Source organism: Canis lupus, chromosome 19 (assembly GCF_011100685.1).
Source record: "Canis lupus familiaris isolate Mischka breed German Shepherd chromosome 19, alternate assembly UU_Cfam_GSD_1.0, whole genome shotgun sequence".
Lineage (NCBI taxonomy): Eukaryota > Metazoa > Chordata > Mammalia > Carnivora > Canidae > Canis > Canis lupus.
In genome coordinates, this window is record NC_049240.1 from 3,948,819 (window position 1) to 3,969,180 (window position 20,362).

Below are 20,362 nucleotides of genomic sequence, written 5' to 3' on the forward strand. Positions count from 1 at the left end.
CGTGCAACCTTTTCTGCTTGGTTGCAGCCTGCCGTCCCTCCGTCTGTCGCTCGTTAACAGAAGCAGGATCAGATCGCGCACGGTGAATCTGTAGGAAAATGACCAGGCTGTGCATGTCCCTTCTCGCGTCCCTGAGACGCCTTGGAGATTGTTCGGGCAGTGAGTTGCTCTCCTCGGCAGCCGGCAGCAAGGACTGAAGCTACGACCTCTGTTTAAAGGGCAGGTCGAGATGGCAAAGGACATGTGTCGTGCCAAACGAGACCGACACTGGTCCTAACTCCAAGGCCTTCGTGGCCACCGTGAATTAGGCCAGAGCATCGTTCCAGGCTGCACGCAGCTGACCAACCACCCTTTATTTTATTTTAAGATTTTATTTATTTATTCATGAGAGGCAGAGAGAGAGAGACAGACGGAGACACAGGCAGAGGGAGAAGCAGGCTCCGTGCAGGGAGCCCGACGGGGGACTCGATCCCAAGTCTCCAGGATCACGCCCTGGGCCGAAGGCAGGTGCTGAGCCCCCTGAGCCTCCCGGGGATCCCCATTACCAACTACCCTTTAAAGCGGTGCTAACAGTGACAAACCTACTTAGACTACTCTTTTCAGCCAGATTAGTTCTATGATTTCATTGCAAGGATCTGTTTTTTTCTCACCAAAGAGAAGGGCGCACAAGGAGACGAGGGAGGGGAGCCGTCTGTGCAAAACCAAGTCCCTGCACCCCTCAGGGTTATTTCCTTCCAGCCCAATGCGAACAGTTAGTTATTGGGGAAAAATAGGAAGACTACCCTGAAAATACAGTAAAATGTAAAATTCAGATACCAAGTCATGGCATTCTTTTGCTTGGACCGTCATTGGTGTGATCATGCGCACTTGGACATCAGCCCAGCGATGTCCCCATAGAAGCTGCCGCCCGGCGCAAAATGCCGAGTGGGCGAGCAGACAGGGACTGCCGCCCCAGGTGTGACTGGACACGCGGACCTCGCAGCCACGGCGGCCAGGTGTTCCTAGTGGCCGTGCCCTAGGGCCACCGGGGAGAATGAGCACCTGAGATTGGGTTGTTTCTTTGCAGTCTGTCCTTTTTCTACTCTGAAGATAATGACGATAAGCAGGAAGCTGCCCGTAAAAGAGGATTATACCAGAAGCACAAGCAGGCTTCTACGGAATTTCGTCAGTATACGAGAAGATTAGCTACAGCTCCATTCAGGGGGATTATCTTTTAATGCAGTATTTTAATTTAGAGGGATCCCTGGGTGGCCCAGCGATTCAGCGCCTGCCTTCGGCCCAGGGCGTGACCCCGGGGTCCTGGGATCGAGTCCCACATTAGGCCCCCTGCATGGAGCCTGCTTCTCCCTCTGCCTGTGTCCCTGCCTCTCTCTCTCTCTGCGTCTCTCGTGGATAAATAAATAAAATCTTTTTTTAAATGTTTTTAATTTAGAGACAAAGAGTTGTGTTTTGTTTTGTTTTTTTAAGATTTTATTGATTCACGAGAGGCACAGAGAGAGGAAGAGGGAAAAGCTGGTTCCCTGCAAGGAACAGGACTCGATCCCAGGACCCCGGGATCACAGCGCGAGCCAAAGGTGGAGGCTCAACCACTGAGCCGCCCAGGCGCCCCCCAGAATTGTGATTTTTAATTAGGAATTCCCGAATCCCTGATTCGCGGATGTGTGTGATGGAGCAGCACAGCGTGAGGAGTCTGTGCGCATGCCCGCTCGCACGCACATGTGCACGCGTGGCCACTAGGAGAAACTGAGTCCTGGCTTCGTGCCAGGCACCGTGTGAGGTGCTTCACCTGTGGGGCCCTGTCTCTCCCAGTGACACCTCTTCCACGACTGGGATTGCTCGGATTGTCGTGAACCTGCAGGTGAGGAAAGTGGGATTCGGGGAGACGGAAGTGAGCCTTCCCAGACGGGGCGGTCATAGTGCGTGGATCCGGGGTTCACACCAGAGTCTCTGATCCCAAGTCACGTGTCCTTTCCAGGCAAGATGACACCCAAGTGAGGTGGACACAGACGCCCCCTGGGGTGCGGGCAAGCTTGTTTGGTCCTTTGTCCTTAAGCCACAGACACGCTCCTCCCCCACCACCAACAGTAGGAACCAGCCATGTACTCACTGTCACGGCCCATGTGCCGATCTAACTCAGGGCCTGGAAACTTCTCCTGCAGCGTCTCAATGTCCTTTGCTCAAAATGTGACTTTATAAATGAATGAGATTGACTTGATCAGATGCATATAGAGATAAAGCGAATTTCTTTCTGGCCATGCCTTACACGGGCCCGTTTGGGGGTTCAGAAGCTGGCAGGTGAGCTAAAGCCATTGTTCCTCATTTATCTGCTATTCTCCGGGCAGGGGTTGTAGGGGGGAGCCAGGCCGGGAGCCTCTGGCGGAGGAACAGGCCTAGCGCCAGCCCTGCCTCGGGTTCCAGGGTGCTGTGGCTGCTCCCTTCGCAAGGTGCTTCACAGGGAAATATTTAAAAAGCAGGTTGGCAGAGAGGTTAGGTCTAGGCTTCGCTCCTGGAAAGGAATCTTCATCTACTTTTATGCCAGAGGATGATAAATGCTTCCTCTGTGGGTATAGGGCAGAGCACAGAGTTCTTTGCTTTTGAAAATCCAGGGGGCTCTTCCTTCAACCTCCCAAAGCGCCCTGGTGAAGCCGTGCCCACAGGTGCAGCCCGGTGACCCGACGCTGCGGGCCAGAGGAGCTGGAGTGTGGACCGGCTCCGCTGGATCCAGTCGCTCACGAGGCATAGGTTTCTGTTGTTGCCCGTGCCCGTGGGATCCTAAATACAGAGTGCCCTGTATGGTCAACGAGGCAGGGGGCACAGTGCGTATGAATCACCCACAGGTGCTGAAGGGCAGGCCCCAAGCCAGCAGGTGTGGGGGGGGCCGACCTGCGCCTCGATGGGCAGCGCCCAGGTGGAGCTGGTGCTGGCCCCCCTGCAGGCCGCCCTGGATGTGGTGGACGGTGGCGCCCCGGGAAGGGCTCCCGGTGATCCCTCCCCCTCCCCTCCCCCCCCCACCCCCGGGCTTTGCCTCTAAGCTCCCTGAGACCCTGCAGTGACCGTGCGCTCTCCATGTCTAGGTTTGTGCACCCTCGTTTCGGGCCCATCAAGTGCATCCGCACACTCCGAGCCGTGGAGGCGGACGAGGAGCTCACGGTTGCCTACGGCTATGACCACAGCCCCCCGGGGAAGAGCGGGCCTGAAGCCCCCGAGTGGTACCAGGTGGAGCTGAAGGCCTTCCAGGCCACCCAGCAGAAGTGAAAGGCTCCGCCCTGGGCTTTGGAGACCCCGACTAGAAACTCGGATCTATGCACTACGTTTTCCGACAACGGGACAACCAGGGACTGCTCGTGCTGTGACATCACATCCTCTCACTCTGCGTTAGCAACGACTTTCTCTCGCATACTAACTAGGTTTGACTGTATTACTCATGCCAGATTTAAAATTAGCTAGCCTCGCAGCAGCGTCCTACCGAGAGGTATTGTCGAACACTTGACACAGACGGCGTGATGTTCTTGGGTGGTTCAAGTCTAAATCTGTACCACGCTCAGATGCCAAATGATTAGACTGAAAAAAAAAAAAAGGGAAAGGGGGCTTTTCGGTCATTTTTTAGCCGTGGTTTTTCCACGGTGTTCTTTCCCTACGGTCGACGTAAAGTGTGTTTTCACACTTTCGTACGCGCCGTACGGAGGGTAGAGAATTACTACATTTTTATTCTCTAAATGTAGTATAATTCGCCTTTTAACCTTTGATCTGTATCTTGCAATAGAATGGCTTCGTTTTTTTTTTTTCCCCCAGCGAACAGAACCCCACTTTTCAACCCATTTCACCCCTCGGTCCCATTCTCTTAGATCTGTCTTTTACAAGAGAAGAAAAACTTCCAAATGGATTTCGTGTCCGTGCCAGTGTGTAGGTCTCTCTGGCTCTTTCTATGATCATTGTTTCATTATTATGTCCTAATATAAAGAACTGGCTCATAGGGCCGGGGTATTATTATAGAACTATTATTCTCGCATGTAAACAAAGATACCTTTGCTTTAAGATGTGAGAAGAGATGAATTTACTTTGCGTGCATTAAGTTATGGGAGAGTTGTAATATATACTTTTAAGAAAGGAGAGAAGGAAATTAGTATTTCTAAGCAGTAACCGTGGCAATTTTGCAATATCTTCAATTAGTGCTAGTAATTTCTTCTCCTCGGGTACACACTAAATGTACATAACCTAGAGCAGTCTGGCTTGTGGCGCAGTGCATTGAATTCAAAAGTCAAATCGCAAACTAGGATTCTAACGCAGAATTGAAAAGTTGGGGTTGGGGGGGTTAATCGCTACTGTTAGGAGAGACATACCGATCACTAGGTGCAAACCAAACCTTACCGCTGCCAACTCTTCATTATTGTAATCTCAAAGCACTAACCTGCTTCAAGGCCTCGTGAATTAAGAGCAACACCTGTGTAGTTTGCAAGCAACGGTGTCAATAGCATTTCAGCCCTTTTGCAAGCCATGTGTAATCACAACTGCAAAAATCAGGAGAAAACCCGTTTTTTTAGTTTAGCTAGTTAGGTGTGTGACGTATCTGGGATTGCTCTGAACGGAGTCTGAGAGTCTGGGGCTTCTGTAAGCGCCCTCCCCACGTGCCGTGGCCATGTCTTCTTCCGATGCCTTGACAAGGCCGCCGGGAGCTGTGGACAGAGCCAGTTGCTCCCACCCGCAGCTGCCAGGGGTGGCACCTGTCGCCCGAGCCACTTGGGTCTTGAAAGCGAGAGCCTCCCAAGCCGCGGCCGCCGGGGAGCTCTGGCCAAGCGGGGATCGCTTGCTGGGAGCGAGACCAGTAAGGAAACGGGCAGGCAGGAAGTTTGCTGGTTCTGGGCAGGTACACGTCGATCTTCGGAAGACTTTAACCAAAGTGCTTGATCCGGGGCTGCCCCGCTCAGGTGGCCCCTGGGCCCACAGGGCCGCCCTGGAGACCGGGACGGTCTTCCCTCCTTTGCAGGCCCAGGCTTCCCGGAGCCCCTGTCTTCAGCAGCGACCGCCGCACAAGGCCAGGCCAAGGGGTGCAGCCGGGGGGCGGGGGGAGCCCATGGTTCCCACGTGGGGAGTTGTCAGGGCTGCAGGGGGCACCGGGCGGGGTGTGCGATGGCCGCGCAGCAGGACAGGAGGGCCTCATTCTGGAGAGAGAGACGGTCCGTGAACTGTGACGGCGGCCCGGCGGGGCTCGGCTGCTGGCGGGGCTTCCGGTCAAGCGCGTCCCAAGGCGAGCGGCTGAGCGTCTTCAGGAGCAGGACGGCTTCCGGTGGCCCCAGGCCCTTGGCTCGTGAGGCCGGGGCAGGTGGCGCTGCCCCAGCGGCGGGGATGTTCCTGCCGAGGCTGCGGTGGGGGGTGACTTCCGTCCCGGGGGGTCGCTCTGATCACCCCACTCGGATGGAATCCATCCGCCTTTCCTTCTTGTCTTTCTTTGGCTACAAGGGATCTAAGAGTTGTAGGTAGGAGTGAACCAGCCGGTGCGTCTGCAGGTTAGACGGTGAAGGACGGCTCTCGGTCTGAACCCCAGCAGTGTGTGTGACCTTCAGACAAGTCAGAGGAGACAGCCCCCCTGCCCCCGCCTCTCTGTTTGTGCCTTCTGGGCTTTTCTTTCTCCCGCCCCATCTCTCTGTCCTCTCCCTCTGGGGGTGACAATGCTGACGTCGTGATGCCCTCCGCCCCCTCCGTCCCTGGCCTGTGTGGCTCTCCTCCCCATGTGGACTCGTGCCTCCACCCTGTGTCCCCCCTCACACACTCCCGGGTGGAAGGCCTTGTCACAGACAGGACCCCGGGGTGGGGAGGGGGGACCCCGAGAGTCCCCGCATCCCGCAGGTAGGTCAGGACATCGAGGGGCCCGTGAGGTATCGTGGCGAGGAGGGAAGGGCCTTGTTCACCCTCGCCCGGCAGGGAAGGCCTCGGGGTGTCTCATGTGACAGCAGCTTTACGTGGTGGCGGAAGGGAAGGGGTCACGAGCCTGGTGACCTGAGCAAGGGCCCTGTGGTAGGGAGTGGAGAGGGAATGGCTGCCCAGGCCAGCCCTGCGAGCCTCGATCTTTCCTGAGCAGCTGCCCTGCGACAACACGTTAGCTCGAGTTAGGGTCGGGAAGGGGAAGTCCTCCATGGGAGCGTGTCCCCATAGGGACCCTCGGGTGGCTTCTGGGCAGCGAGGGGGAGAGGCCCGCGTTCCTGCCGCAGAGCAGGACGTGGGGAGGCCTGACGTGAAGAGGCCAAGGCGGGGGCCTGAGGTGCGCGGTGGCTGTTCTTCCTTTAACCTTCCTCCTGGTCGCCCTAAGAAATGAGGCCGGAAATTCGTTTTTCAAGACCTCTTTGAACCCCATGGGGCGGGGGGGTGCTTGTGTTAAATGTACCTGCCCCCCGGGGGTTCTTCACACTTGAAAAAACCAATTTCCTGGTCACCCACAACCTAGAAGGGCCAACGCGGGGGCCGGTGTAACCACTGATGACATGGAACCATTAAAATGGCAGGAAGTGTGAGCAGTGAATTCAAGGGTTGGCTTCTCCGTGAGACAGTACGTGGCACTTTAGAAACTTTCCTTTAATACGTAAAATTTTAAGTCACTCACTGCAAAGTGCATTTAAGATCTTCCAAGAAGGTAGATGTTTCCGTTTCGCCTTGTTTTGAAAACCGTTGCCTCAAGTTTGTGTCTTACGAGTAGTGGTTTAGAACCCAGGCCTCTTTTTTCTTTAAAAAAAAAAAAGAAAAAAAAAAAAAACAAGCAAAACTATGTTGCAAGACTGATCGTTGTGACGTTTCTTTGCCACAGATCAAAGGTTCGCAAAATAATCTTGAATTTACATCTACTTGAGGTCCCTTGACTCGGTGGTTTTCTCTTTGACCTTTCCCTTCTGGAATTCGGAGCCTTGGTGTCACTTTTTTTTTTTTTTTAATTTTAAAGATACTAAATTCTACTAGTTTTGTTTTGCCAAATGTGTGCATACATATTCAAAGCAATGAAACGATTTCAAGCCATACAAATACCACAGGGACGGAAACCCTTTTCACAAATTTTAATGTGTTTGTATGTAAATAGATGTTTGTATGAAATATTTTCATGGTAGAATGAATATATTTAAATGAAGTTGAATTATTCCAGTGCTATTTAAACAAATTAACGAAATTTTTGGTGAGAACTCTCTGAGTCTATTGAGATATACAATGCAAGATCAATTGTGATTTTTAAAAATCAAAAAGCCTACACATGACTCTGACTCACGGCAACTTCCGTGCGTTGTTGCACCTGACCCGGAGAGAGCTGGTAGGCTTCCCCAGTGCCTCAAGCCGCTTCCTGGTGTAAGTTAGGTGCTCGTGGAGGTGTGTCCACCTTTACGTGACATCACTCCGGCCTCCGAGGGCCCGCGAGTGAATCAGAGGCATTAGAGACACTGGTGCAGTTATCCAGAGCACAATTTCTTTGCAGGGCAGCAGAATCAGAAGCCAGATGTGGCCGCGTGAACCCGGAGCTGGGTCTGCAGGCCGCCCTCCACCGCCACCCTACTGCCTAGCCACACGTGTCAGGGAGGCTGCCCTCAGTGGAGTTGGGGTTCAGACCCCGGGGTGGAACTTCACGGTCTTGCCAGCAGGCCCTGCCTCCTGACCTCCGCCTCACCCAGAGGAAGGGGGACGGCGCAGCTGGCAAGGGGCCCATTTCTCAGCACAGTCCATTTCCTGTCTCAGCTCTGGGAGACTATGCACCGAAGCACCAAACTTCCAACCAGAGAGAGACGTCCTCGGATAACGCAGATCCTTGCTTCCTCTGTCTGTGACTTTACACACTGTTGTTAGAAGTCGTTTTAATATCAAGACCAATCACATCTCTGGGACATACCTCCCAACTCTCCTGACTCTTACGTTACTAGAACACTCCTCTATAATGGTATGCAACTTGACTGGGTTGTTTTGGGGCTTTTTGGTTTTTTTTGGGTTTTTTTTTTTTTTTGGTTTGATTTGGTTTGGTTTTTTTTTTTTCCCCTCTGCTTTGGTCCTGGATATAATGAAATGATAAATAATGACAAATTTTCACTGTGTATACTAGCAATATGTACACACATGCCAATGTATCTTAACATAGCGACTCGGTTACATTTTGGGTTACTATTAATTAACCTCAGTTCTTGTCTTGGGAAACCACAGGGATGTGTAATGCCTGCTTATCATTGAGGAAATTAGGTTCGTGGTCTGAGCTCCCTCCTTCAAAAGGTTTCCTCCTGGGTTTTCTATGTTCTCTTTTTATCCTGAAATGCATTTATTAGGTTGTGAGGTATGTTTAAGGATTGGAACCTAGGGGTGTGCTTTCAGCATTTATTGCAACCAAAAGTTAACCCCATCACAGTTAACAAAAGATTGGTCTTTCGTGGAATCTGAACTAAATCTATGAGCCTTATTCAATATCTATGATTCTATGATTTTTTTAAATTATGGGAAATTAATGAAAGATGTTTACATGAATAATGTTTGCCCTTACTGTGTTATGAATGAGTTTTTTGTAGTGTGTCTGGGTGCATGTGCAAGAAAGTAGGAAAAATGTTTCTGAAACAAAACTTGACAAATATTTGTAATGAAAAGTAAATTTAAAGATTGCTATAATTGCGCTATAGAAACAATGCAAGTATTAAACAAAATATACAATCATCTGTCGTTGTCTTCCTTTGGTCATTTAGGGCAGAAAGGCAGTGACTTTCTTTTTCTTTTTTTTTAGATTTTTTTTTTTTAAAGGTTTATCCATCTAAGAGAATGAGCGGGGCCGGGATGGGGGGGAGGGCAGGGGGGGAGGGAGAAGCAAACTCCCCCTGAGTGAGGAGCCTGGCTCAGGGGCTCCATCCCAGGACCCTGAGATCATAATCTGAGCAAAGGCGTCTAGACACTTAGCCAGCTTAGCCACCCGGGCGCCCCATTATGACATGTTTACCTATATGTTTAAATTACTAAGCAAGCTTTACATTTTGAGTTGTTTTAAAATGTTATTAGCTATTTACCATTTTCAAAGCAGGAGAAGAGAGGAGGTGTGAGGAGGGGAGGGGTCTGGGATGGCTGGGAGCTTTATATTTATTTAGCATGACTCCACATATACTTGTGAATCCAAAAGAATTATCAACATCAGCCCAAAGGGTCTAGTGGATTACATAAATGTTAAGGGTATTGAATGTAAGTGAAGTGACCGGGGAAATAGCTGAAGGATGGGAAGCTTCAGCTCATGGTTTAAAGAAGATAATGGGAATTTTATTAAACGTGGTAGATTTTGGCAATCTTAGGACAGCTTTGAGCTGAGGACACCGGGACTCCTTTATTCCTCCCCAGATCACAGCTGACGTTCCCAAACTCACCCCTACCACGTTCCCAGATATGTAAAAATGGTACTTTGCGACCAGCCGCACCCCGTGCCCAGGGACCCAGAGTGGGGGATCCCAGGAAGCCAGGAGTTGCTAAGGGAGGCACATTTGGGCATCAAGCAGGGGAAGCATCCGTGGGACCTCCTGCTTTACCCTCCCTCCCTCCCTCCCTCCCTCCCTCCCTCAGTCTTTGATTTTTTTTTTAATTTTTATTTATTTATGATAGTCACAGAGAGAGAGAGAGAGGCAGAGACACAGGCAGAGGGAGAAGCAGGCTCCATGCACCGGGAGCCTGACGTGGGAATCGATCCCGGGTCTCCAGGATCGCGCCCTGGGCCAAAGGCAGGCGCCAAACCGCTGCGCCACCCAGGGATCCCTCAGTCTTTGATTTTATCACACTTCCTTCCATCCAAGGAAGGAAAGGGAAGCAAGGAAGATGACTAAATCCAAACTGACGCTGGATCGGCTTCATCACTTGGATGGGGACACATCCGTATGTGGATCTTTAAGGCAGAGTCTTACCTACCGACACACAATATTAGTATTCTTGCTCCCTGAGGGAGATAGAGGGGGGTGAGATTAAAATTTTAATGCAAATGGGGTAAGCCTGAGAAGCTACAGTCTCAAAAGCAAAGCATCTGGCAACTTTTCAGACCTCAAAACTGGTGTGGAGTCAAGGGGGGTAGGATAAGCTAAGGTGAGGAAGATTGAGACCAAATTATTTTATTTTTAAAGATTTTATTTATTCATGAGAGACGCACACAGAGAGGCAGAGACACAGGCAGAGGGAGAAGAGGGACCAGATACAGGACTCGATCCCAGGACCCCGGGATCATGCCCTGAGCCCAAGGGAGATGCTCAACCACTGAGCCACCCCGGTGCCCCAAGACCGAATTATTTTAGTCTCAGGAATCGTCGCACATATGCCTCTCACTAAATCTCTGTCTTTAGGTTTTAATGTTCCAGACTGTTCCACTTCCTGGTTCATAATAAACTCGAAATTATTTCAGTGGCCATCTCCAGAGTTGGAGAAGTCATCCAGAAGGATTTTATGCTGTGCTCAACATTTTTTTCACGATTCTATTTAGAGAATCGTGGGGAAAAAAAAGAAGCACAAGAGGGAGGAGCTTCGGAGGCAGAGGGAGAAGCCGGCTCCAGGACTCCATCCTGGGACCCCGGGATCATGGCCTGAGCCGAAGCCATACACTAAATGACTGAGGCACCCAGCTGCCCCTGTGCCCGACGTCTGACTTCAGCTCAGCATCCAACTGCTGTGCGGTGGTTCAATAAGGAAGCTCTGCCCCAAAGCTATTTTAGAAAACAAGTATTGCCTTTGCCATAAAAGGATAGTGCTAACTCTGCAGCAATGTATTGGTGGTGGATATTTTTCTTAACATTTTGTTGCTTTGTTGAAAACCTAAAGCCATGGTTTTGACATCAGAGCTTGCTTCTTATCGTGTACATGGAAAAAGATGAAAAAAAATAGAAAAAGATGAATGGATTTCTCTAGCTGACCACTAGGTCTTTACTTCAAGGTAGCAGAATGCTTCCAGCTTCAGGCCACGAAAACCCAACTCAGTAGGGCCTAAGCACTAAAGATTCATCAGCTCACATAATAAGACCCCCACAGAATGGGACACTGGATGGCCCTGGAGCTGTTGAGGCAGCAGCCCCGCCAGGTCCTTCCATCTCTGGCTCTGCGGTCAGGCTCGCCCCCAGGGGCCGGCCCCCCTCACACTCATAGCATGGCTGCTGCAGTCCGGGACATCACACCCACCATCCGGTGCATGGAGAGAGGGGTCTCCTCTCTACCACTGAGGAAATCTAAGCAAATCACTGGCAAGGGCTGTGGGGTGCCATGACTCTCTGAGGGAGGCACAGGGCTGTGTGGAGAAGCGTGGGTGGCCGGAACCACGCTGGGGTTTTCCCAGCAAGAAGAAAGGAGAAATGACAGTTGGGCTGACCCCCCACAGCATGTGCCTCATCTGCAACCCAGGGTTTTATTTCCTTCAGAAAAGAAAGGAGGTTCGACTCTTTAAATAAATAAGTGGATTTTTTAAAAATTAATTCACATCCATTTAGAGAATTCTCAAGTGGTGGGAGTGGGAGGGTTTCTACGAAGATTCATTTGGGTAGAGTTCACAAGGCGGGTTTAGATATTTAGATGATTTCTTAACCGCCGGGTAATACAGGTGCTGCTATTATCCCATTTTACAGAAGGGGAAACTGAGGCACAGAGATGTTAAGTGACTTTAGTCTTTTTTTTTAAGATTTTATTTATTTAAAAAAAAGATTTCATTTATTTATTCATGAGAGACACAGAGAGACAGAGGGGCAGAGGGAAAAGCAGTTTCCATGCAGGGAGCCCGACGGGGACTCGATCCCAGGACTCCAGGATCAGGCCCTGGGCAGAAGGCAGATGCTAAACCGCTGAGCCACCCGGGGATCCCCAAGTGACTTTAGTCTTAATTGAGTGATAGTCATGGAAGGCGTCCTCCCTTCCCTTGATCATTTGCTTGGCCAACCAGTCCGCCACGGTCCCCTCCTCCGAGCCAGTCGGTGGGACATCCAGACCTGCTTCCCACCTTTTTCTGCCCAGCCAGGACTCCCACTCCCGCCTGCCTGGATTTCAGTTGCAGCTTCTCCATCCCGGCTCGTTCCGCACCTCCACCCCATGAAGGCCCATCGGTGGCCAGGCTTCACCTTCCTGCCTGGCCTTGGTGGGACCTGGGGGGCGGGGGGTTGGGGCATGTGCTAGAAGGCTCTACAGTCAGACCGGTCTTTTGCTTTGTACTTTTGGTTTTTCCTATTTTCCCCCATCCCTTCCCCTCTCCCTTCTGGCAACGACTAGTTTGTTCCCTGTATTTGTGAGTCTGTTTCCATTTTGCTTGTTTGTGTTGGGCATGTGTGTGTGTGGTCTGGCTTGATTTTTTAGATTCTATACGTAAGTGAAATCATACGGTATTTGTCTCTCTCTGCCTGACTTAGGTCCCTTCACCTAATACCCCCGGGGCCATCCCCGTTGTCACACGTGGCGGGACTCCACTCTTGGTCATGGCCGAGTAGTGTCCCACTGTGTCCGCATCCCTCCTCTCCGTCGTCCATTCAGCAACCTGTGAACACGTAGGGGTTTCCGCATCCTGGCTCTGGCAAACGATGCTGGAATGAGCAGGGGGGTGCATACGTCTTTTCTTTTCTTTTTTTTTTTTTTTCATGTGTCTTTTCAAATTAGCGTTTTGGTTTTCTTCAGATAAATACTCAGAAGTGGAATTGCTAGATCACTTGGTAATTCCAGTGCAATCCTTTGAGGAATTTCCGTACCGCATTCCACGGCGGCTGCGGCCTTGACCTTCGCACAGGGCCCAAGGGTTTTCTTTTCTCCGCATCCTTGACCACGGTTGGTTTTTTCTCATCTTTTCTGAGACAAGCCCTCCTGGTAGGTGTGAGGCGATGGCTCATTGTGGTTTTGATTTGTATTTCCCCGCTGCTTGGTGATGCTGAGCATGTTTTCCTGTGTCTGTTGGCCATCTGGGTGTCTTCTTTGGAGGAATGTCTATTTAGGTCTTCTGCCCATTTTTTTTTATTGGAATGTTTGCTTTTCAGTCGGAGTGGTTTTATCGGCTTTGCCACAGGTGACGTTGGGTTTCCAGTCGCACTCTAGCAAACGTGGATAAAACCACCTGCACAGGGTTGCTTTGGAACTGAAAAGACGGAGTGATGCATGCTATGCTCCCTCCCTGTTCCCTCCTCCACCGCAGACACCTGCACCTCCCTCTTTTGTTTTTTAAAGATTATTTATTTATTTATTTATTTAATTATTCATGAGAGACACAGAGAGAGGCAGAGACACAGGCAGAGGGAGAAGCAGGCTCCATGCAGGGAGCCCGACGTGGGACTCGATCCCAGGACTCTAGGGTCACGCCCTCGGCCGAAGGCAGACACCAAACTGCTGAGCCACCGGGGGATCCCATGCACCTCCCTCTTTTGAAGTACGGGGCTCTCTTCCCTTAGGGACCTGTGCATGTCCTCCTCCCAGATAGCAGCCTGGCTCCCTCCCTCCCTCAAGCCTTCACTGAAAGAGGCCTTCCCTGGCCACCCACCTGCAACCCCCTGTTCCCCCCGAGACTCCCCAAAGCAGTTTACCATCCTTTCTCTTCTCTGCATCCCACTGTCCCCATCCTACCATGTAACACGGTCGTCGGTGATGCCGTGGGCTCCAGGTGGCGTGGGTGTCACCTGCTTCATTCGCTGGTGGGTCTTCACCAGCTGTGGAGCAAGCCCACAGGAAACTGAGCGAACAGGGCCCGGGAGACAGTAGATCGCAGTGGTGAACAGAACCTTGGCAATCACCCGACTCCGTCGTGCCCTGTGTGACATAACTCCTCTGTGCCTCAGTTTCTTTATTCGTAAATTCGTAAATCTTACGAGTTTTGTAAAAAAAAAAAAAAAAGATTGTGTTTGACCCGCGGGGGCCCTACTGCTTTGGAAGCTTCCAGGCACAGCCGAGGCCCTGCCCGGGAAGCTCAGCTGACTCTTCAGGACCTGCCCTCTCAGGCCCCCTTGTCTAGACTGCACATTCCCGCTCCCTTCTCAGTGACAGGCTTTCGGGGAGCAGCAAGGGCATCCGACCCGATGCATACAACCAGGCTCCCAAGATTGGAAGTAACAATGACTGGGCTAGGGTGTCTTTATTTTAAGGCTCATGCTCTGTTTGCTCAGCTGTTCAACATTGGTTTCTTAAGCTTTGCCATCGAAGGGTCATGATTCCAGGACATGAACAGCTCGGCCGTGAACAATAACAAGTCCCTGCCCGTGGAGCCTCCGTGTGTGGGGACCCTGGGCAGGGAAGGGCCATCTGTGCAGGAAGTGCTGCTGCAGGACAGGGGAGGGGGAAGGAGTCTGGAAAGAGGGGTGCAGGGGCCAGATGGGGCAAGAGAGATCGGGGAGGCCTCGCCAAGGAAGGCAGAGCACAAACCAGAGGGCCTGGGGGAAGTTTCCAGGCACCGGGGGTGCTGCAAGGAGCCAAGGCCTGAGGTGGGAATTTGAGTGGAGTGTCCAAGGGCAGCCAGGAGGCCAGGGTGGATGGCAAGGGCAGGATGGGGTGCACAGCTTGACGCAAGAGCAGGAACCCAGATCCCTGGGGCCTCAAAGCCACATGAAGGACTTTGTGGATTAACCTGGAGTGTGATGGGAAATCGCTAGATGCCCTGAAAGACTTTTTGCTGTTTTTAGAAACAAACCAGCTTTGTGTAACTTAGTTTCCTACAGATTCCAGAAACACTTCAGATCGTCATTGTTGTTAGTCCATCCACTGGAGTACCCTGGGCAGAGAGCGGTTAGACCTGCTACAAGAGGACTCTATGGCTCTGGCCGCTAACAGGTGGGGAACAGACTGCAGCGAGTGTGGGGCCAGGTGACAGCAGGAAGAACTAGATGACGGTGGAGGGGAACAGAAGGGACGGGATGAGGGATTGAGTCTCAGACATCCCATAAGGCCAAAGACAACAGGACTTGTAGAGACAAGACATGGGGTTGTCTTCCAAGGTATATTTTATTATTATTTGGGTACAGTGAGGCCGGCACGTCAGGAGACAAGCGCCACTGAAAGATGGTTGGGAGGCTTGGGTGGCCCAGTGGTCAGGGCGTGACCCCGGGGTCTTGGGATCGAGTCCCCCGTCGGGCTCCCTGCAGGGAGCCTGCTTCTCCCTCTGCCTGGGTCTCTCTCTCTCTCTCTGTGTCTCGTGAATAAATAAAATGTTTTAAAAAGAAGAGAAAAGGGATCCCTGGGTGGCTCAATGGTTTAGCCTTTGTCTTTGGCCCAGGGTGTGATCCTGGAGTCCCGGGATCGAGTCCCACTTTGGGCTCCCTGCATGGGGCCTGCTTCTCCCTCTGCCTGTGTCTCTGCCTGTCTTTCTCTGTGTCTCTCATGAATAAATAAATAAAATCTTAAAATTAAATTAAATTAAATTAAATTAAAAATAAAAAGAAGAGAAAAGAAAGACAGTTGGTTACTCACAGCTCCCAAGGGAGCAGGAGGGCACCCCGTGGCGCAGGCGCTGCTGGGGAGACCCCACAGCGGGAAGGATCACTGCCAGGCCCAAGGGAGCAGGGAAGACGGTGGACAGGGACCTCTATCATGATTTGGGGGGAAGGAACAGGCCAGGCAGGGTGAGCAGCCCTGGGACTGACTACTTTGGGTAATTTCAGCAGCTCGGGAGGGCAGGAGGGGCGCCTTCAGCTGCCCCGGGGGACAGCAGCCTGCCGGGCAAGAGCCTGCAAGGGCCGTGGACGAAGAAGCTGGTTGCTGCGCATTAGGAGGCATGAGCCGTTTGCTGTCTCCAGGAGTTGTAGCCCAGGTGGCCAAAGCCTCACGTGTCCAATGACAGGACAGAATGACATGCTGACACACTGGGAGGTTAGGAGTCGAGGCCAACGCTGAATTTTGGTGTAAACAACTGCAAGGATGGGGTGACCACTTGCAGACTACCTTCTGTCTCTGTCTCCACCCCAAGCCACATGCCCTCTCCCCGGTTTTCACCTCTAGGCCCCAAACCACCCAGTCATTCTGCATGGCAGCTCCCTCTTGTGGTAAGGGCCTGGTAGCCTTCCCGCCTGAAGGGCTGAACGCCAGGCTTCAGCACTAGGGGGGCACTTGATGGGATGAGCACCGGATGTTAGGCTATATGTTGGCAAATTGAACTCCAATAAAAATAATAATAATAATAAAAAGGACGGTTTAATACGTTTCAGAGACCACATAACCCCTGTGCGGATGTCTAGCCCCAGCAGCGGGTTGGACTCGACTGACCAAGTGAAGACACCACGTCCAGGGCTTTCTCAGTTTCTGCATAAGCCCAGGTGTCAAAAGAGCCAATAAAACGTTTGAAGCCTGCAGTAAACTAAGTTGAACAGAACTTGTTTATTTTTTAAAAACAAAAGCATTTTGTGTCGTGTAGCTCTTTAAAATCTCTATCTGGCTAGAGCACAGTTTTCTGTAAAATGTGGGTTATAAACTCATTAGTCCTGAATTAATCTAACCTTGTACTTCCCTGGCCCATCACTTCTTTCTCTCTCTTTTTCTTTTTCTTCCTTCCTTCCTTTCTTCCTTCCTTCCTCTTTCTTTTTTCCTTTCTTCCTTCCTTCCTTTCTTTCTTTTTTCCTTCCTTCCTTCCTTCCTTTTTTTATGAGTCAACCATGAGTTGTGAGAGAGTCATGGATCACCAGGGGACAGAGGTCACCTTCTAGTGAACCATACGCACAAACCATGCAGAACCAAATGAAAATATTTAAGACTCTTTCACCAATGAGCAGCTTCCTGAGCTTCCTCTGATCTCTAGACTCTAGGTCATAGCTGGGGCAGAGGAATATATTTTCTCCAAAACAAGAGAATCTTAAGCAGCTTAAAATAAAAAATGGAGTCATAGCCAATTTTACATTTTATTTTTTTTTAATTTTTATTTATTTATGATAGTCACATAGAGAGAGAGAGAGGCAGAGACATATGCAGAGGGAGAAGCAGGCTCCATGCACCGGGAGCCCGACGTGGGATTCGATCCCGGGTCTCCAGGATCGCACCCTGGGCCAAAGGCAGGCGCTAAACCGCTGCGCCACCCAGGGATCCCAATTTTACATTTTAAAATGTATATGCTTGGGCAGCCCAGGTGGCTCAGCAGTTTAGCACCGCCTTCAGCCCAGGGCCTGATCCTAGAGACCCGGGATCGAGTCCTGCATCGGGCTCCCTGCATGGAGCCTGCTTCTCCCTCTGCCTGGGTCTCTGCCTCTCTCTCTCTCTCAATATGTCCCTCATGAATAAATAAATAAAATCTTTAAAAATAAATAAATAAATAAATAAAATAAATAAATAAATAAATAAATAAATAAATAAATAAATAAAATAAAAAATATATGTGTATATTTATATACCACATGAAGGGATATGCAGTGGGGGGTGTCCGTCCATACCTACCAAAATTGGTTCCTAGAAGGAAAATAATGTATCCCAGTTGAATGGAGATATCAGAGAAATTTCTCAAAATTTCTTTACACAGTAGAGCTAGTCAAAATTGAGCCCTTGGCCCATGGGTGTGCGTGTCCTGGAATACTGCTCATGCTGGGAAGACTCCCAGCCCCCAAGGCCATGGGGAGCGCAGCCGGAAATCTGGAAGCCAGTGACTTCTGAGCAGCCAACAGCTCTTTCAAAGTTCATGCCCTGTGTTCTGCAGAAGCTCCCGGACGCTTCCACGGTGGGACGTGAACATTCCAGCCTCGGAGCCTCTGACCCGTGAGCCGTCAGCCAGAGAGAGCGCAGGGAGAAGCATTAGAAAATGCGGCTGCTTCTCTAAAAGTCCCTTTTTCACTTTTTCAGCACTTTGGGCTCAAAATCCTCCGTACTTTAACGCCTCCTCCAGGAACTCAAAACTGGCTCTTTGGGAGCCGTTTTGAGATCCGAGCAGAGAAATCTACAGTCCCCGGGGAAAGACAAAAGTGGCTGTCAAACCTGCAGGCCTGGTGTCCATAAACTCTCTTAAGAAACACTCAGGATTTGGGAATTTACTTCCGAGTCCAATACAAGAGGCAGAGAAAGTGGGTGGGGTGGAGACAAAACCACACTGACCTGGTGTGAATAACGATTAAACCTGGGCGATGGGTACGTGACGAGGGGGGCGGCCGTTCTTCTATACGGTGGATTTTGCTAGGATCCTGAATCTCCACAATAAAAAGATAAAGGAAAAAAGAAATTTTAAAAAGTGAAAGTTAGGGCAGCCTCGTTGGCTCAGCGGTTTAGTGCCTGCCTTTGGCCCGAGGCGTGATCCTGGAGTCCCGGGATCGAGTCCCACATCGGGCTCCCTGCATGGAGCCTGCTTCTCCCTCTGCCTGTGTCTGTGCTTCTCTCTCTCTCTCTCTCTGTCTCTCATGAATAAATAAATAAAATCTTAATAAAAAAGTGAAAGTGACCATAAATATATCAGAAAAGTGTCCCGGGGGCAAACCTTACCCATCCTAATTCTGTCCAGGTAATTGCCTTCCTTGAATTTCCTGGTCCCACTGGCGACATAATGCGTGCTACGAATGGGTCTATCAGAGAACGTCAAACATTACGTGTCTATAAGTGAAATCTCCCCTTGGTCCGATTCCTTACACACCAAAGCAATCCTCTGAGTGTCAGTCTGCCTTCAGGGAGATAATGCTCTGATCACGCTAGCAGGAATCCCCGACCCATGTGACATTCTTCATATTTTTCATTCGTTGTGACTAATCTAGGATTCCAGTTGTCCATTGGTTGTCTAATTAGTTATCCATTAGTTATGTCACTTAATTTTCACAATGGAAAACATGGGGTTGTGTCATTACTTGGAAAAGATCACCATCCCAACCGGTTATAAAGGGCGCAAAATGCACAAAACAACGCATGACACACGGTGCTTCCGTGGCTCAGTCTGAAGCATCTGCCTTCGACTCAGGTCATGACTCTGGGGTCCTGGGATCGAGCCCTGCATCAGGCTCCCTGCTCTGGGGGGAGCCTGCCTCTCCCTCTTCCTCTGCCTCTCCACCTGCTTGAGCTCCCTCTCTCTCTCTCTCTCTCTCTCTGCCAAATAAATAAAATCTTTTTTTAAAAAAGATTACTTGAAAGACACTGTTCCTTAATCTGAAAAAAATGTACCTGTGTTAAATACTCATTGCACGTAATCTGTAATGCCACATTCTGGCTACAAAACCACGTGAAGATATATATTTTTATTTATTTATAGTTTTATATAGTTATAGTTACAGGCCATTGTTTTTCTAAGTATAATTTCATGGACACTCCCCATCTCATCACAAAAAATCATAGTTTACCACTTAAGATAATATTACTAGTAAATCCCCCCCAGGCAGGCAGGTGTAAACACATGTTGCCATAATCCACTGAAAGGGGATGTACCGTAAGGGCGCTGCTGGGCCTGTTTGATGTCCAGTGTCAGTTCACGTATTAAATATCGTCAGTGCTAAACCTCTGGGTCTGTATCATCTATCTGCACACAAACACAAGGTCTACCCGTCCTTCCCACACTCCAGTGGACTGTCTCCCACACCCCCCGGGGTGTCTCTACATTCTCCTGTTCACCGGAACAGTATTTCCTATTATAACACAAGACAGTACTTTTTATTTTATCTTTTCTTTAAGAAAAAATATTTTATTTATTCATAAGAGACACAGAGAGAGAGAGGCAGAGACACAGGCAGAGGGAGAAGCAGGGACCCCGACGTGGGACTTGATCCCGGGTCTCCAGGGTCAGGCCCTGGACTGAAGGCGGCCCTAAACTGCTGAGCCACCCGGGCTGCCCTATCTTTTCATTTTTAAAAGGCTTCTTCCCATCCCAAAGCCTGATCCGGTCACCCGGCACCCCCACCCCCCGGACCCATTCATCCAGGATAATTACCCAGGTACCCTGGACATTGAACACAGTGTTGGAAGAATTGTTCACCTGCAGACACAGCAGGTCATGATCCTGGGGTCCTGGGATCGAGCCCTGCACCAGGCTCCCTGCTCGGTGGGGAGCCTGCTTCTCCCTCTGCTCCTCCCCCTGCTTGTGCTCCCTCTCTCTCTCTCTGCCAAATAAATAAATAAAATCTTTTAAAAAAAGATTACATGACACTATTCCTTAATCTGAAAAAAATGTACCTGTGTTAAATACTCATTGCACGTAATCTGTAATGTGCACCTGCAGACGCAGCAGGACCTGTGTGACCAGGGTCAGCCTTTTGCAGAGCCCAGGAAAATGAAAGGCAGTGAGAGGAGCACACTGAACGTGAGGTCAAAAGCCCAGGACTCCAGCCCTATGAGCTCTGGGTGCTTTCACACCACTGCCCCTATAAACGAGCCCCATAGAAACCTCTCCGCCGCCAGAGCAGCCTGTCCGAGGCCCAGTGGCCAACGAAGGCCCTTTGCAGACCATTGTTCCCATCGCCTTCCTGTGCCTGAAACAGTCCCCTTTCGAGGCTCTCTTGCAGCGAGGGCTGAC

General features: G+C 50.5%; 1 protein-coding gene across 1 annotated transcript in view; it reads left to right on the forward strand.

The window, feature by feature from the left end:
- SETD7 (SET domain containing 7, histone lysine methyltransferase) overlaps window positions 1-8,661 on the forward strand; it is a 50,317-nt gene extending 41,656 nt beyond the window's left edge. Inside the window, exon 8 of the mRNA XM_038564594.1 lies at window positions 3,075-8,661. Within this exon, the coding sequence (XP_038420522.1) occupies window positions 3,075-3,255 (181 nt within the window). The 3' untranslated portion in view covers window positions 3,256-8,661. The remainder of the gene's footprint in view (window positions 1-3,074) is intronic.
- The last annotated feature ends 11,701 nt before the right edge of the window (window positions 8,662-20,362 follow it).